This window comes from Lichenostomus cassidix, chromosome 14, assembly GCF_008360975.1.
Source record: "Lichenostomus cassidix isolate B80296 chromosome 14, HeHo_3.0, whole genome shotgun sequence".
In the NCBI taxonomy this organism is placed as follows: Eukaryota; Metazoa; Chordata; class Aves; order Passeriformes; family Meliphagidae; genus Lichenostomus; species Lichenostomus cassidix.
The window spans coordinates 14,033,815-14,052,027 of record NC_139495.1 but is presented as its reverse complement, the minus strand read 5'-3'; the positions used below and the strand labels follow the sequence as shown (position 1 = coordinate 14,052,027).

The 18,213-nt window shown below is 47.5% G+C and overlaps 1 protein-coding gene across 2 annotated transcripts in view; it reads left to right on the top strand.

Annotated features, from left to right (window-relative positions):
- The window catches only part of IFT38 (intraflagellar transport 38), a 56,894-nt gene extending 38,912 nt beyond the window's left edge, over positions 1-17,982 (top strand). The window contains exons 10-13 of one of the 2 annotated variants that reach the window (XM_085075074.1): positions 6,501-6,605; positions 15,570-15,625; positions 17,345-17,398; positions 17,684-17,982. In XM_085075074.1, the coding sequence (XP_084931200.1) occupies positions 6,501-6,605; positions 15,570-15,625; positions 17,345-17,398; positions 17,684-17,842 (374 nt within the window). In that variant the 3' untranslated portion in view covers positions 17,843-17,982. The remainder of the gene's footprint in view (positions 1-6,500; positions 6,606-15,569; positions 15,626-17,344; positions 17,399-17,683) is intronic. The other variant, XM_085075075.1, reaches the window with a different exon arrangement.
- The last annotated feature ends 231 nt before the right edge of the window (positions 17,983-18,213 follow it).

The window sequence follows — 18,213 nt, the reverse complement described above, 5'->3', positions numbered from 1 at the left end:
GTGAGCTGCTCCGGTGCTCAGTGGAAGGTGGGCAGGCTTGTCTGGTTCTCCCAGTATCCCAGGACTCCTGGCTGACTGGAATGTTGGGATGATGGATTGAGCTTCCCTGGAACAGATTGATGGTTTCCCTCCTCACAGGGGTCACACAGGCAGTGCCCCTGCAAGGAATAGGGCAGGTTCTCCCACCCTCTTCACACTTTGCCCCTGGGAGCTGCAGAACACCTAATGAGGCTTTTCCAGCAGAGTGGGCTGGCAGATGGTGATAAATTTGTTGCCATTAACTGATAAAAGCCAACATTCTCTGTGCCCTGTGAGCACTGTCACCTTCACCTACCCACGTAGTTGGCTCAGCACTCGTATTGTCTGGATCCCCTGACCTTATCTGCTGTTAATTTGGTCGAAGGGTTCTAAATTAACACTTCATTTCTCTCTGCAATAAAGTTGCAGGAGTTCTGAACAGCTCTCAGTTGAGTTTCAGGCTGAGAAGCCTAACTCCTCTTTCTCATGAAGGAGAGCTGTGGGATGGAAGTTGAGTTGGGCAGGTCTGTGTTAAGAATATAGAAAGTCCATGGATATGTCATGGTACTCACATAAAACTGGAAAAATTGTTTAGTATTATTGGTAATTCTGGTTCTTTTTTCTTTTGCTGCCACACATTGCAAATCAGCTTTTCTCTCTGCCATAAAATGACAACTCCATAAAACTTCAGCAATTAAAAAAAAAAAAAAGCCAACACTAAATTGTGGGAAAAACTCTTCTTTAAACAACATAAATATTTTAAACTACAGCTACAGATCAGGCTCTGAGTATTAACTGCATGATGAAAATACACACAATTAAGTGTTTGCAGCAGTATAAAAATGTCTTTTGTGCTGAGCAGGGAGGAAATTGCTGTTATTTTTCTAATCTTTGCTTCATGGAAGATGCTCTTAGAGCAGCTGATCCAGGCTGTGGTGTCTCATATCTGCTGCCCCTGTGCCACAAGTAACAAATCCAGTTGCCTGAACTTAAGGGCTTGGTTTCCTTGCAGAGTGACTCTTTAAACATTGTATTAGACACTTCTTGAATGAAGGCTTTTGGTGGAACTCCTGTCAGAAGTGGGTACTGGATGCTCTGGTACTGGACTGTGTGGCAGGAGAGGCCAGGGAAGGTCACTGGCTGCAGCAGAAATTCAATTTATTTCCTCAGGTTCATCCAAAATTGCAAAAACTTCATTGAGCAAAAAGGAACAAGTGGGAATGTTCCTAGGCTGAAATACAGTTTTTCATACTAGTCAATTTACTGCATTTACAGATCTTTATCACTTTTTAACGCATTTTTTTCACGTGTATTTTCTCACGTTCTTCAAGAGTTTTTTGCAGTTTAAAAGCAGACAATACAGAATCACAGAGTCCCACAGTGGTTTGGGTTGGAAGGGACCCCAAAGCTCATCTAGTTCCACCCCCTGCCACAGGCAGGGACACCTTCCATTGTCCCAGGTTGCTTCAAGCCCTGTCCAGCCTGGCCTTGGACACTTGCAGGGATCCAGGGGCAGCCACAGCTTCTCTGGGCACCCTGTGCCAGAGCCTCAGCACCCCCACAGGGAGGAATTCCTTCCCAATATCCCATCTATCCCTGCCCTCTGGCAGTGAGAAGCCATTCCCCCTTGTCCTGGCACTCCATGCCCTTGTCCCAAGTCCCTCTCCAGCTCTTTTGTAGGAATATATACAAACTATACCTTAAAAAAGAGTAAAATACTTTGTTTCAAAAATATAAAAAATAAACCCTTTGAATTTTACATAACATTTCCTATATTTCTTTTGGCCAGTGCTTTGCCCAGGACTAATTTAAATATGAAGTATTTGCTGTAAACCTGAATTTTTCATTGACTCTGCCACTTTCTGTTGTGCTGCTCCAGTCAGTCCACTCTGCATCCTCTGGCTTGGTCTGTAGAATGAATAAATATCCATTTTCCACAGCTTTTGGAAATCTGTATTTCTTCAGCCTTGTTCAGCAATAGCCAGAGGATTAACTGATGCTCCTGGGTGCACCATTTCTACTCCAGAGTTGATGCTTTAAACTCTGACAGCAGATGAACAAAAAACCCCATTGCAGCAGCTGTGGGATTTGAGGGGTAATTCCTGCATGACTCCTGGATGATATTGCTGATTCTCAGGCCATCCATCTTGTAAGAGACACTTGGAACTGCTCCACAGGAGCTTTGTGTCGTGCTTGTTGGATAATTGCAAATCCATGGTCTAATTTAATAGTGCTTTGATGGATTTTTTGGCTTGTAAGGCTATAAGAAATAGTTATGGTCACCAAATACGACCTCTCTATTAAATGGACCCAGAAATAACTTAACTGCTTACTCCTGATAAGACTCCAAATCCCAGTTTAGGTGGAGCTTGTCATCGTGAGTTAATTTTAATTATTTCAAGTGGCTGAGACCTATTGCTTCCCCAGGCAGTGGTTAATCACCCTTACTGCTAAATTGGGAGTTTGGGGACTGTAGATAGACCAGGCTGGATGGGCTTGGAGCAGCCTGGAATAGTGGAAATGTCCTTCCCATGGCAGGGCTGGAATGGGGTGAATTTAAAGTCCCTTCCTACCCACACCATTCCATGATTCTGTAATTTTTAAAAGACCAAGCAAGGTAAAGAAGTGGATTTAGAGCTACCTGTGTAACCTCCTGGTTGCTGGTTAGTGTTGTTATTGCCCAGTTCTTGGCTACACAGCTCTGAACATCCAAGTTTTCCACTGGAATTTGTAGGAGTTACACCCATCTGGACCTTGCTCAGTAGCTCTCAGTACCAGGCTGCATTTTTCTTGGAGATCAGATACAGATCTCAGTTTTGTGCTAAGAACAAAGGACATTCCCTCCAGAAATTTCTCCATCAAAGCATTCCTTTTCCTTCAGATTGTAGAGCTGTGGGATTAGGAGTGTCCAGGCTGATACAGATCCTGGTGCTCTGGATTTGGTGTGACAAGAGGATGGATTTGGCAGAGCTGAGGCTTCCAGTGGATTCTGAGATTATCTCTCTTTAGAGAGGCGAAAAATCCCAGATTTAAAAATCCCACTCCCACCCCTTTTGGTTTTTCCTGTTCCCTTATATCATGGTATTTATGAACTGGATTTTATTTGGGATCTAGTGGCTGTCTGTTGCCCATTTGATTGTTCTCGTGATGTTTTCTCACCAAAATCAGCATCCTGCTGAATGCAGTAATTGCTGCTGTGTTTTCAAGGCAGTGACTTGATGATGGGATTGGACATGCTGAACAGCACTTCCAGCTAATTCCAATGCGTATCAATAAACAATGGCCACTGGGCTCATTATCCTCACCACAGTAACTTCTTATTTTACAGCTGGATACCTTTACTTGAATATTGATACAAACTACTCAATCTGTAATGAAATCACCGCTAAATTATTAAATCATGCTGCTTTTCCTTCGAGCATTGCAAATTACCAGAAATTAAATCATTTCAATTCAGGATTATCTGTCCAGGTATCAGCTCTGGCTTTTTCTGGGAGCAGTGGGAGCAGGAGCAAAAATCCCACCTTTGGAGATCAGTGGAACCAGGATGTATTTTTTGTGGCTGGACAGCTTTAAAGGAAAATAATTTAGTTGACTGAAACCCTTCTTTATGAAATAGAAATGTTGAAATGAAAGGCAAGTGGGGTTTAAAATCCCAGTCTGTTCTCTCTTGGGTAGGCTCATACTTGGAGTGTTTTCTGTGCAGCAGAGTCAATCACAGCAGTGGGGAGATGGGCCCAACACAATTTACAGACTTGTTCTGCTGATTACCCTTTCATAATAAAAATACAAGAGCTGCTTCAAACCCCAGCCTGAAGCTTCTGGAAGCTGCCAGCTTGGCCTCAATTGGGGCACATGGATTGCTGAATAATAATAAATAAGTCTGTTGTGAGAATTCCAATAATCCTCACGTAAACCCATATAAATCTCATAAGCCAGCTCCATTAAGTGGGTTCTGTACTTCATGTACAAGCACATGGCAATGTGTGGTGCTGTGTTTGATTGTCTTCATTGCTTTATGCTGATCCTGAGAAAATCTGGGGTTTTTTCCATAAGGAATGTTCCTTGTCTCCCTGAAATTGATTGTAGTTGGTTGTGCAGCGTCACACAAATGACATTGTGGCTTCTTCTAGGGCAACAAGTCTTTCTACATGTTGTTCAGTGAAACTTTCTGAATTGCCACTTTTTATGAATGCCAAGAATATTTTGGTGAACACTGGGTGTGGAGTGAGGGGTTTGGTGGTGGAACACTGGCTAGGACAGGTCACAGCACTGGGCTAGGCTGGTGCTTAATCCTGATAAAAAGCCTCTACTCAGCTTCTCTTTATCTTGTTTGAATATTTTTGTAGCACTGTGCTCAGTTCTGTGTCCTTGGGGTTTTGGCTCTGCACAATTCAGCTCAGCTGATAACTCAGGTTGTACATGGGCAGAGCTGGGCTTGGTGATAGCAGCCACTGGGCTGGATTGGAGCAGTATATTTATATTTGGGGAGTGAAAAGGTCCTTGATGTCTTTCCAAGAGTGAGCAGGAGGCTCGGAGGCAGGAGTTTTACTATTGCTGAATTTGCATTTGCAGCTGTCAGTTCTCTGAGCCTCTGGCACGAGTTCAGTGCAGTGATGCTCCAAGCTGGGGTCTGTGCACCAGGATTCCAGGCTATCCAAGGAAAACCCAAACTCTCACCAGAGATCAACAACAGGATTTGTTTCAAAGTCACAACTCAGCAGGAAAAGTGCTGTACTGTGGTTTTGGGAAGCAATTGTTCCCTGCAAGGGTGGTGAGGCTCTGGCACAGGGTGCCCAGAGAAGCTGTGGCTGCCCCTGGATCCCTGGAGGTGTCCAAGGCCAGGTTGGACATTGGGGCTTGGAGCAACCTGGGACAGTGGAAGGTGTCCCTGCCCATGTCAGGGGGTGGCACTGGATGAGCTTTAAGGTCCTTTCCAACCCAAACCATTCCATGGCATGTTGGGAGTTCAGCTGAATTTGTATTTTCATTTGGACTGAAAGGTAATCCAGGATTTTTAAAGGCACTGGAAAGAATTCCTTCCCAATATTTCATCCACCCTCTGGCAGTGGGAAGCCACTGGTCCCAGCCCAGCTGGCAGCTCATGCTTGGGAGATCCCAGAGAGGAGCAGGAAGCATGAATGGGGATGGAATTGGAAAGGTTTGACCAAGTAATCAATGGGCTCCCTGCAGCATCCTCAGCTCTGGCCAGTGGTGCTGCCTTACAGGAGCACAAAGGACAAAGCTTGAGAGGGAGAAATTGCTGCTAAAAATAAAATAAATAACCAAGAAGGAAGAGAAAAACTCCACAAAATAAGAATGAGGGCATTTTAGTAGCAGTAAGAGCCATCACAGATGTGATCAATTCATTCTTTAATATATTAAGCACAAACTTGAATCCTTTCTTTAAGCTCCACATGGCTCTTCCCAAGGAGTTTGCCCATGCAAAGCTGAACAAAACCTCAGTTTCCTAAATGCCAGACAAACAGAAGCAGCATCCAGGTCACGCAGCAGTGAGTGATTCCCTCACTTGCCAAGGAAGAAAATGCAAATAGAAGTTGTAGCTAACTTTGTTGGAGCCTTGTAATCTTACCGGGCCAGCAAATACTTCCCTTGCCATTATTATTTTCTCATTAACTTAATATTGCAGTGAAAAAGAGGATGGGAAATGTCTAATATTTGTATATTGTCCGATAATTAAATATTGCAGAGATGTGTCAGCTCATTACTAATCCTAATTAAAGGAGTTACTTCCATTTTCAGCGCAGACATGTGTGTAATTAAATGTACCTGGGAAAGAATTGCCTATTTTCTCTAAATAATCAGCAGCAAAGGTTGCTGTGCTGGGTGCTCCCACGGGGTCCTGTTGGGTTTGTCCTGGCACTGGACAGGGAGCTGGGAGTGAGGGACTGCATAGGCTTTACTTTGAGAGAAGGACAGAAAGGCAGATAATGAAAATATTTGAAGAAGTTCCTGCATCTTGGGTTTGGCTGTAGCTGCATTCCCTTCTCTGGGAATGTGGAACTGTGCTTATCTAGGATTAAATGAAAGGTAAATAGTCCAAGGGGATGGCTTGTGACATTGCTGCTGTCAGGGTAAAAGCAGATGTGTTAATAAACCCACACTTCCCAAATGCTTTTCAAAGACTTTTGTCTTTAAATCACTTGCTGAAGTAGCACCTTCACTTCATACCCAGAGGTGGTGTTTAAACAGCACCTTTATGGTACAGTCTGGGGTTGTCCCAAGGCTCTTGTTTACAGGGAATGCTGCTTTGGCACTCACATGGAAGGATTTCTCCTTAGGCTGTGGATAATTGCCATCTCTGTGCTCTTCTGTAGAGCCAACGCTCTCTGCACCTGCATTTTCAGTTACCCTTGGGCTTGAAAAATGGTAGAACTGCTGGTATCTCCTGTGTGCAGCTGCTGCTGTGGGCTGGGGCTTGGTTTGGGTGATATTAATGAACTGGTTTTGTTTTCCACCAGGTAATGATGATTCTGACATAGACATCCAGGAGGATGAAGGCTCTGACAGTGAGGGGGATTTGCAGATCCCGAGGCACCGCATCAGCAGAGAAGCTCTCCTGCAAGGTATCCTAACCCTTCCTGAGCTGCCTTTATTCACAGGGATATGCTGGAATTACCTGAGTGGCTTCAAATGTAAGAGACCCTATTACCCTTTAGGATATTGGCACTGCTCTGCTCTCAGGAGCTGCAGGAGGATAAAGCCCTGTGGAGAAAACAGGCCTTCCAAGGGAGCAAATTAGGGTTTATTTCCTGGGGAAAAAAATTACTTTTTTGTGTGGGGAAAATCCTGCCTTGGTATTGCCTTGAAGTAGCTTTATACAAAGCCTTAGGTAAGCAATACCATTTCTCATTGCAAAGCATTTGATTTCCTGTAGCTGCTGACACCTCTTTCAGCTGAGTCTTCCAAAGGAGATCTTCAGTGAGTCAGGAGAGCTGCACTGAGTTGGCACAGGTGGAACACACCTGAGCTGCTGCACCCAGGGAGGGATGTGAGCCTTCTGTCCTGCTTCATGGGGAGTGCAATTGCAGCCTCCAGCTGCTGATCCCACTGGTCACAAGCAGCCTAGAGGAATTACTGTGTGAGGGTCTGTGCTTCACTCAGGTGGGAAAAGAAATGTTCTGCTTAGTCTGGAGTAAAGCAAAGCACAGTCAGGAATTCAGGGTGCTTCTCCTTTGTAGCAGTGAGAGATTCTGAGCTGTCAGCACAAACCTCTCTGGGGTCTGAGGAAGTGCCTGTGGGGGGATTTCATGTGCCACCACTGCTGCTGGAACCTGTTCCTTCTGCAAACTGCAGATATGTGGGGTTTTGTGACTGGCATTCTGCTTTCCCCTCTGTACCTCAGACCAGAGAAAGAAGCTGACCTTCTCAAGTCAGTGTAATTCAAGCATTTTTATCTTCCCTTCCTCTGCTTTTCATAAAAATTGAAAGTCTCTGTTAAATGCTAGAAACACTCATCCTCCCTGAGGAATATTTTACATTGCCAGTTCTCAAGGAAAGGTTTGTACTCAGGTTTTAGAGCTTTGGAAGTGACCCTGTAACTGTCTGATGCTGCATCTCAGAGATCACCATAACCTGAGTACTTGCTGCCCTCAGTCAGCTCTTAATACCACTTCTAGGAGTGAAAAGCTTTATTCTAAAAGTTGTAGATTTTGCTGCAAGTAGAATTTTTCCTAGGAAGAACTTTGTTATTATTAATTACCCTTAACGGAAACCCAACATTAGTTCATCAGACTGTGAGACCTGAGATGAATGTCAGAAGCAGCAGCTTCTGTAGAAAACCAGGGCTGAATATTCTCTGCCTGATAGCCCTTAAACACACCACAGATCTGTCGGTGTTCTTCAGCAATTTGCATTTAATATATGCTTAATGATCAAGGCAGCATAACAAGAACATTATTTCTATTAATTACTGCTTTTTTCCTTGACTCAGTTCAAGATGTTTCAATCACTTTCCTTTGAAGCTTTGTGTTTTCTTACATGCTGATGCTGCTGAGCCACGTTTGCTCTCAAACTGAGGAGAAAGAGCCCACTGTGCTCAGTCCTTGTGGCTGCTGTGGTGCACTTTTAGATCTCTTAATTCCCAGGTTATCAGTGCTGTAGATAAGGCTTCCTCCCTCTCTCCGTAGTGATCAGATATTCCAGTGTGTTTTGCCATTATAGAGGCAAGATTGTCAGGGAGAGATAATCCCTCTTTTTAGGCCACTTGGTATAATTGAGAAAAATCAACACATATTCACCCTCAAGAGCCCTTTCCTCAGCTCTGTCTGGATGCAGCAAAATTCAAACTAAATGCAGGTTTGACAATATTGCTCCTGGTTTTATTCTTTCAGCTAATTAAGACTGGAAGTTGTAGGATTTAGTCTTCCATGGAGCAGCAGAGAGGGAGACTTGTGTGGTGCAGAGAGAAAACCGAGCCCTTCGTGCAGGGAGGAACAGGCAGGAGCAGCTGAAGAAGGCAGCTGGGATGGGCTGTGGAGCTTTGACTTCAGTGCTGCTGGGTGAACAAATATGGCAAAAGCAGCTGTAGGGAGGCAGGAAGGGCTGTGATCCAGGAGGGAGCAGGGAGGTGAGAAGACATGGCTGGGAGAGCAGTGGCCAAGCTGCAGGTGCTGCCCGTGGGCTTGGGAAACTCTAGCTGCTTTATTGTCACAGAATCACAGTTACAGCCCCTCCTCAATGGGGCTTCTTGTGATAAACCCATGTGTCAGTGATTGTTTGCTTTAGGAAATTAGAGAATACATGGATTTATCATAGAGTCCCAGAGTGGTTTGGGATGGAAAGGGCCTTAAAGATCATCCCATTCCACCCCCTGCCATGGGCAGGGACACCTTCCACTGTCCCAGGCTGCTCCAAGCCCTGTCCAGCCTGACCTTGGACACTTGCAGGGATCCAGGGGTAGCCACAGCTTCTCTGGGCACCCTGTGCCAGAGCCTCACCTCCCTCACAGGGAACAATTTCTTCCCAATATCCCATCTCTCCCTGCCCTCTGGCAGGGGAAGCCATTCCCTGTGTTCTGTCCCTCCATCCCTTGTCCCAAGTCCCTCTCCAGCTCTCCTGGAGCTCCTTTAGGCACTGGCAGGAGCTCTGAGCTCTCCCTGGAGCTTCTCTTCTCCAGGTGAACAGCCCCAGCTCTCCCAGCCTGGCTCCAGAGCAGAGGGGCTCCAGCCCTTGGAGCATCTCTGTGATCTCCTCTGGACTTGCTCCAACAACTCCCTGTCCTTCCTGCGCTGGGGATGCCAGGAGGCAATAGAGTCTCTAAATTTTAATTTTAATATTGTCAATGTGAGTAAAATTTCCCAACCACTTTTATTATGTCTGGCAGTATATATTTGAGGCTGTGACACAAATACAATGGACTTCCCTGAATCTGAGGTGGCACTTGCGGTAAGATTCTTGTTCTGTCAGAGAGCCAAAGAAAAATAAATTCTTTCAGCAATGAAAATCTTAACCATTTGCAGTGTAGAGAAACCTCTTGCCTGAAGCAGGCCATGGTGAGTTGTTTGCAGCAGGATGGCTGTTCAAATGTGCAGATGGGGTGGACACTGGGGTAAAGGATGCAAAGCCTTGTCCTGGGAATGCAGAAGCTGCTGTGCTGGATCAGCCATGGGGTCCATCCAGCCTGGGCTTCTCTCCCCAGCACTGGCTGAAAGAAAATGCATGGGGCAGCACATGGGAACTTCCCTCAGCTTCCCTGCTGCTCTCAGGCTCTTTCAACCCCATCAGCTGTGGCTTCCACAGATTTAATCTAACCCCCAGTACATATATTTTCTCCTAAGAACCTGTCCAGTCTCCGGTTGAACGAAATAGATTTTTGTCACCCACACTACCAGAAGGGGCAGATTTTGAAGTGATGTTGTGATTCCATGTGCAGATCCATCTTTCCAGTCTCTTGGACCATAGTTCTGAAATGCATTGTGGCACCATGAGGATCCACAGGTGGCAGGTGGGGACACACAGTGCTGGTGACAAGGCAGTGCTGGTGACAAGGCAGTGGTGCTGAATGAAGCTGAAATAGTCCATCCTTGTGCCTGTAAATCACCTTCTATTCCACATTGCCAGAGTGTTTCAGCTCCTGTAAACCAATTATTTCAGTGATGTAGCTCATCTTTCCTTTTATAATATTGGTGTTAAGGGGTGGTTTTGTCTGACCAGACCACAGAGAATATTTCACTACTGAGACAGGAGTAAGTTCAGCCCCATTAGACCTTTACTGTAAGAAGACAGCTTTATAAACCCCTATTTTTTCAGCAGTCAGTCAGTCCAAAGTCACACAGTGAGAGAGCAGCTCTCTCAGAGCCCCTTTCCTCAGCAGAGCTGGCCCAGAGGATCAGGGTGTTAATGATGTGCTGGCAGAGAGGGCATTTGGTGCTGAATGCCTCTGACACCCTGCATGCTGGGGGAAGGCTGCAGAGCCTGAATTACTCCTCGTTTTTTCAGTCCTGTAGGCAAAAGGGACGTTTTGACATAGAAATCTTCTCGGGTGAGCTTACACAGTCCTGTTTCCAATCCTTCCATACAACAGGCAGGCTGAAAAGCAGGGAAGTCATGTTCTCAGTGGGAATTGTCACTCTCCTTGTGGCATTCTTCTCTCCAGCTTGTGGCCGTGTTCAGATTTCTGCTACAGAATTTCTAGAATGTTTTCCTTGCCTCTTAACCTCCCCCAGGTGTAGAAACCACAGGTGTGAAACTGATAGGCAGGAGAGTGAAGGGATTCAGATGGGAACATGCAACAGCTGCCTGCTCCTTGATGGATGTCTTGTTCACACTGAGCTCCTGTAGCTGTCACCTGCCTAATTTTTAAAACCACATTTAATGTAAAATAACTGGTCTGGTTTTCCCTTCTCTCTGGTTCCTCAAGGAAATTACATGTCTCAGTCCAAGATAAGGAGATGTATGTAAGTGCATTTGTCTTTACAAGCACAAGATGGTAACAAATCCGCTGGATTTCTCAAAATGTTTCATTCTTCTCTGCTGTGGAAATGAGTCTTGATAAGAAAAATGTGCTGAAGCCCTCTGCAGCTGTCTGGGCATCCCTCAGATGCTGTGTGATTCCATCCCTGATCCCTCTGCTTCATCCACAGGGACAGCTGCTTCTTACCAGCACACAGGATGTGGTCTCCCTCTTTACCCTTCCCAAGTCATTCCCACAATCAGTCTGTTCAGAAACCCTTAAGGAACAGGGATCAGGGTCTCCTGACTGCTGCAGAGTGCCTGGAGCTTGTGGTTTTGAGGGAAAAAAACAGAAGGAAATACCTTGTTCAGAGTCAGGCAACACTGAAGTGCTCCCAGGGAGGGTTTGCCAGGGTGTTGCACATGTGAAGTTTTGCCACAGACTCCAGAAACTGTCATTGTCCTCTTGGTGTCCCAGCAGTGCCAGCATGGCAAGGCCTGAGTCTCAGAAACACCAGGAATCTGCAGTTCCCACACTCAGTGGGGCTTCCAGGTGCTCTTTGAGAGGCCAAATCAGATTTGGGTGTCTGCACAGAAGGGAGAGCTGATGTGGCATCAGGTGGGCAGAGGTGAGTCAGACAGAGCACCAGCTGTGACACAAGCTCTGCTGGGCACAGAATTCTTAACTTTCCAGTCCAGCTGGGGCTTGGGAATGTTGTTTGTAACCCCAGAGCCCCTCTGAATATCCCTGCCTGATTTCTTGGCAGTTATCAAGAAGTACAAAGCAACAAAACAAAATCTGCTCTGCCCTGAGCAGCTGCTCTCTTCCTGCTGGCTCTGAGGAGCCCTGGTGTTTGCAGGCATCTCCTGTCATGCCTTTGCCTGGATTCAAAGCCTGTGGAAGTGAGATGAGTGGGTTTTACACATTCCATGGACAGAAGGACAAGGCTGAGGCACAAGGAATGGGTCTGGCACAGAGGGATTTGGCTGTGCAGGGTTCAGGTTCTCCAGCTGTTTGGCAATGTATGGAATCAAGGGAGAAAATTTCACAAGTCCACTTGCTCCCAGAGCACCTCAGAGGACTCCACCAAACTGATCCTGCTCTCCATGAACTTTTAAAAATAGATTCCTGCCTGGTGAACTTCCCCAAGGGCAGTTTTACTCTGACAGGGGCTTTGTACACATGGCCAATGTGGCTCCTTGTGGCTGTGCTCCTGGAGGGAACATACTTCACTAGCAAACCAAATCAAGTGCTAAGTGTAAACCTTAAAAAAGCATTTTGGGAAATCCAGATAGTCTCTTATTCCTTGCCTCCTCAGATCAAACAGGAGGGAAAACAGGGAGGGAATAAGTGTTTGAAACATTGGATCTGACTGTCAATACTGTGAGCAAACTAACCTGGGGAGGGAGAAGCTGCTCTTCCCATTTTCCTGTATTTTTGTCTGGATCTCTGCACATTCCTGTCCCTCAGATAAGTCCTTCCAGACCTGAGTTCCGTGATTTAGCAGCTCCTGGACAGTATTACCAGACTCCTGTAGCTGGGGGAAGGTGGGCAGTCAGGTGTACTTGGGAATATTAAAAAGGGGCTGCAGATGGGATTCACAGAAATTCATTTGTCCAAAACTGAAATGGGGCTTTCTCCCTCCATCTCAGCATCTGCTCCCAGCAGAGTTTGGCTGGAGGTTTTGTGTCAGGAAGGGAGGTGTTCTCTCTCCCACAGGTGGGATTGTTGGGGTGTCTGTGCAGGGCCAGGGGTTGGACTGGATGATCCTTTTGGGTCTCTTCCCACTCAGGAAATTCTGTCATTCTGTGATTAAGAGCACAGTGCCCAAAGGGCAACAGTTCAGAAAGATCAGGCAGAAGGTTGATTTTTCTGTGTGTGGAAGTGAATGTGATGCAGAGGGAAGAGAGGTGTGTTCAGTGAGCTCATGCTGTGAATTCACATTAAGGAATGGAGACTGACTGCACCTCTCCACACTGGGAGAAAAATGTGTCAGCTCCAAATCCCCCTGCCCCCCTCAGGCTGGCCAGACTGTCAGGTTTTGTGTCACTCCTTGCTGTGAGGCACAGGGTTAACCTGGACCCACTGCTGGCTGAGGAGCTGCAAATCATCCAAGCCCTGTGGCTCCATCCTGGGCAGCTGCACAGGTTGGTACAATGGGAAATATCCCACAGAGTGGAAATGGCAACAACTCACAGCCTCCAAATCAGGGACGCACTTCCCCTAGGGGCTCGGTGCCTACAGACCATAGCCATGCACAGGGAGGAGATTTGGCTCAAAGGTGCACTGAATTACAGGCTGTTCATTACCAGCATTTCCCCTAATTATTGCTCTGTACAGCCTGTCCCAGCTGGATTCCCACTATCTGTAAGGAAACACAGCAGGCTCTCTGCTCTTGGAGCTGTGTGAGCCTTGCTGGCTGAGCCCACCTGAACCAAACCTAGGAAACCAAGTGACAAAGTCCCCAGCTCTCCCTGTCCTCTGGGGGTGACTCCTGTTTCCTGCCTGTCCCAGCACACACAGAAACACACCATGACCTCTGCCTTCCATGCTCCCACCCAGGGAAACTTGGGGGTTTATGGTCTGAAAGTAGAAATAATGTTCCATGGGAAGTCTGCTTTCACTCCTCTTTACAGTTTAGTGAAGTCCCAGCCCCACTGCATCCTGAGGTCTGCCCTGGGAGTGTCCCAGAGTTGTTCTCCAGCCCCTTTGCATCCTGGGGTCTGCTCTGGGGTCTGCCCTGGGAGTGTCCCAGGGACATTGCAGGACCTGATCCTGCTGATCCCATGGGTACTATTTCGAAGAGATGCTCCTGGTTTAGACAATGTAGGGATCCAAGTCCAGGCTGCGCCAGATCCTCAAGTTCCTGCAGGTGTGAGCAGTTCCATGTCCATAGGATGTCTGTACTGTTCCCACTGGTGGAGGAGCAGCATCCTGCAGACCTTCCATGAGCATTCACTTCCCTTGGCATTCTGAACTGTTCTATTCCATCAGTTCCCCTTATGTGATGTCTTAATTCTCTTTTATATTCAGGGTTTCTCTTATTTTAGGATCTCCCTGCAGCTCTCTCCTTTTGAGGTAGTAATTCCCAATTTTACACTTTACGCTGAGCATTCTACACAGTTAAATTTCAGTTAAACTCCAGAATCATTTGCAGGCTGGGCAAAAATGGGGTTCTCTTGTCATCTAAGGATGTCAGTTGCAATCATCTCCAAATTTATATAGTTTAGTGGAGCGTAAATTAGAGCAAAAGTCTCCAAAGGCTGAAGACAGATCTGTCCAGAAATCTTGTAGTTCTGTCTCCACTTCCCTTGTTGTCAGCAGCTGCTGGATAGAGACCACTGCTTTTTATTTAAAGACATAAAATCTCTTTAATTATCTGCCTTGATGCAACGGGGTGTTTTTTGGTGAGGTGTGGATGAGTTAGGCAGCTTTTTCCCACCACTAACTCAGCTCAAACTGCGTGGGACAAAAGGGACCTGTCATCTTTTGTGCTTTGGGAAGTAGAAAAAAAAGGGTATATTTTAAAGCTGCTTTGTTTTCATGCTAAAACCAGCACAGATTGGACTGTCTAGGTTGGAACAATCCATATTTGGCATGGAGGAAGCTGGTGATGGCAGGAGATGAACAGATGGTGAGATGGGATGGGCACAGCAGGGCTGGCAGTGCTGAGTGGGTTCTGGTGGCTGCTGCAGCAGCAGGGCTGAGTCACCCAGGCAGCCCACAGGCAGCATTTCCAGCATCACAGCTCTGCCATCTCCATTCCCAACACCTTCCAGGCTCCCTCCCCAGCAAAGGAGACCTGCTAACATCTCCCCATGGCCTCCCCATGTGCAGCCAAAACCAGCCAAGCAGGCACAAGTGTGTTCTCCCTTCTCAGCGAGCTCCCTGGAAATCTCACCTCCCTCTTCAGCCTTACACATCAAACTCCCAACAGGAAATTCTTGAGGTTTGCCTGGGCACTGCCAGGGGTTCCTGTCAGATTCAGTCCCTCCTGGAATATCAGAAAGGGTCTGAGCTCTCTAAAGGACAAGGGGTTCACCACATGTTAAAACAGGCTTTTGTTCTTTGCCTACCAAAGCAGAGGAAGGAATGTGTCAGTTCACAGATTTTTTGGGCTTGGAAGGGACCTCTCAAGATCATCTGGAGCAACCACTGTGCTCAAACAGGAGGTTTGAGCTGCTTGTCCAGGACCACATCCAGTTTGGTTTTGAATATCTCCATGAATGGAGACTCCACAACTTCTCTTGGCAGCATTGTTCCAGCCTTTAACTGGCCTCACAGTTTCCTTGTGTTCCAATGGAATTTTCTGTTTCTTAATGTGGCCATTGCTTCTTGTCCTGTCAGAACCATCGTGCTGGAATAAGGTAGCTCTAGAAATACCACCCTGACTGAAATTAGAATCATAGAGACATTATGGTTGGAGAAGAACTCCTCCAAGGTGATTGTGTCCAATGTTAGTTACTGTTAGCCTAACCCATTCCTTCCTTCTCCTGAGCAATGAGGCTTAACAAGGGAGGTGACTGCCTGAATTGGGGTCTCATCCTCTCACTGAGGGATGCACTCTGAACTTATCCTTCCTGCTCCCCCCTGTACCCCCAGCCAGGTTTGATGGTGATTCTCTTTGCTCCTGCAGGAAGAGTTGGCACACGAGTCGTGGGATCAATGCAAGGTGGAGACACGGAGGAAGATGTGAGTAACCATCCCATGTGTCCTTAGAGCATCTCTGACAGGCCTTTAGAATGCCAGCCCTCTCCTCAGCTGCAGAGACACCTTTTGACCTGCTGAATCCTCACACCCCAGGCCTGCTTTTCCCCTCCTTTCCATTGGCTGACTGCTCTCTCCTTGGCATAGACACATATTTCTTTATTTTCCCTTTGGAGTCTGTGTGCTCCATGTGCTGTCACCCCATCCTGCAGTGCACAACTAGTGGCACACAGGCTGGAATGCTGTCGTGGTGAGCTCTGGGGCAAATGTCTGGGAAGAGGGACCAGTGCAGTGCAGCAGGAGTTAAATACATGGACCTAAGTCCCCTTCATTGCTCCAAAACCCACACCTAGGAGCCCTGTCTGAGAGCATCAGTCCTCTGTGCTCTGGAGGATGGGAAGGGGATGAGAGCAGAACTGTGCCCTTGGCATTCCTGATGCCTCAGGCCTCCTGGCCTTGCACTTGGCTGTGGTTCACATGTGAGTGGACAGTGTGAAAAGCACACAGGTTTGCACAGGAGGCACTTGCTCTGTGTCTGTGCCCAGCCTTTGGCAGGGGCAGCCTTTGTGTGCCCCTGGACACACCTGAGTGGCTGCATCTGCACCAGGAAGCTGCAGGCAGCTGCTGGGACATGGTTGGCATTTCCAGTTAGCTCTGCTCACCATCCCAAAAAGCTGCTGGCATCCCAGGAGCAGTGGGGCTGTTCTGCTCTCCAGTTGATTCTAGAATATTGTTTTGGAGAGTGCTAGGAAACAGTACAGCTGTGGTGACTGTGGATTGGTGTTTGAGCCTGTGCTGCTGTTCATTCCCAGTGGGGATGGAGCCTTTCTGTCTCAGTCCAGCAGAGACCTCCCACTGCTGCCTGTCTCAGGGAGGGCAGTTCAGACCTCTTTCTGAATCCCAGAAGAGTTTGGGTTGGAAGGGACCTTAAAGCCCATCTTGTTCCACCCAGGGACACTTTCCACTATCCCAGGTTGCTCCAAATCCCATCCAACCTGGCCTTGGACAGTTCCAGGGATGGGGCAGCCACAACTTGTTGGGCACCCTCACCTTGAGAGTGGAGAGGGGCACCCTCACCTGGAGAGGAGCTTGCAGCCCATGCTCTGCTCTTTACTCCTGCCAGGCTGGTGTGGTTAAGGCTGTTGTTGCCTCCTGGGCACCCAGACCCATTTTTGGGAGAGGCAGAGTGCTGTGCTGCAGGTAAAGATGTTGTCACCTTAGTCTCAGTGCTGCCTGGTTGTCCTTGGCCCGGTTAGTGACAGACTTGGCCAGGCACCCTCTGCAATTCCTGTTCCCTTAGGCTTCCCCATCAGCAGCTCTCTCCCTGCTGCACAGCCCCAGACTATCCAGGCATGGAAAGCCAAGGCCTTCAGCCTGTGCTGCCCTCAGCTGCAGACCCTTCATGACTCTGCCCTCTCACTTCAGTCTCTCAGAGCTCAGAGACCCTTGCAGGCCTCTGTGTGTCCCAGATCAGGGAATGAAACCAGTGAGGCTGCTTTGAGTCCCCCAAGGAGTTCATGGAGCAGAAGAGTGTGTGCCTGGCCTCTGCCACTTGCTGGGTAGCATGTGATCCCTGAGCTGTGCCTGCCTCAGCTGCCTTCTCCCCTGCTCCCAGCCTGGGTACTTTCTGTTTTCTTTTATGTTCTTTTATGTTTATTTTTCTCCTGCTCTGCCTGTCCTGTTCCTCCACTCTGGCTCTCCAAGGGGACCCCAGCCCCAGCACGGCCAGGCCCACGCACGGCCACCGCCAAGGCACAGGTGGGTTCCTCTCCTGCTGTCCTTTTTTTCCATCACACCTTGGAGCTGTGCTCTCACATGAGCTATCACCTGAATGTTAAACACCCTGCCAGGTTTTTAGTAGCCTAGATCAAGAAGAAGTCAGGGACTTTGTGCTCATCAGCCCTGTGGGGTGGGGAAGGAGGTTTGCAATCCATGGGGAGTGCAGGGGGAAGCCAGCACTGCCATCCCTTTCTTTGGGCTGGCAAGGAGTCCTTGCCATGGCAGAGCTGAGCTGGTTATGGACTCTGCTTTCCTTTCCTGCAGGAAGACTCAGGGGATAGTGAGATTGACCTGGAGGAAGATGAAGATGAGGAGGAGGAGGAGGATGATCTGGAAGATGACAGCATGGAGATCTCCCCAGGCAAATCCAGTCTCCGAGCAAGGAAGCCAGAGCCACTGGAGCAAAGTGACAATGACTTCTGACCCTTCAGCAGCAGAAGGCCTCTTCAAGCACAAACTTTGGAGAGGCCAGGAGCTGATATCCTGATGCCTGAAAAGTGTGTGTCAATGTGAATTCAGGAGTTGGTAAATAATGTTCATTAAACTTGAAAATTAAACTTGGATTGCCAAGTTTGTGACTCTCAAAGCATGAGCAGTTTATCCATAATGAGAATCACAGTAATGTGCACTTATTTCCATAATTGCACTAAACTGGCTCTCATGCACTGCAGTGCCAGAAGTCTCACTCCAGTGAGCATCTTGTGCCTGATTTCCCTGCATTTTATTATGCCCAAATAGCTTTCTTTGGGTTAATAAAACTGGATGAAAAGCTGCTCTGGGAATGCCTTTCAATT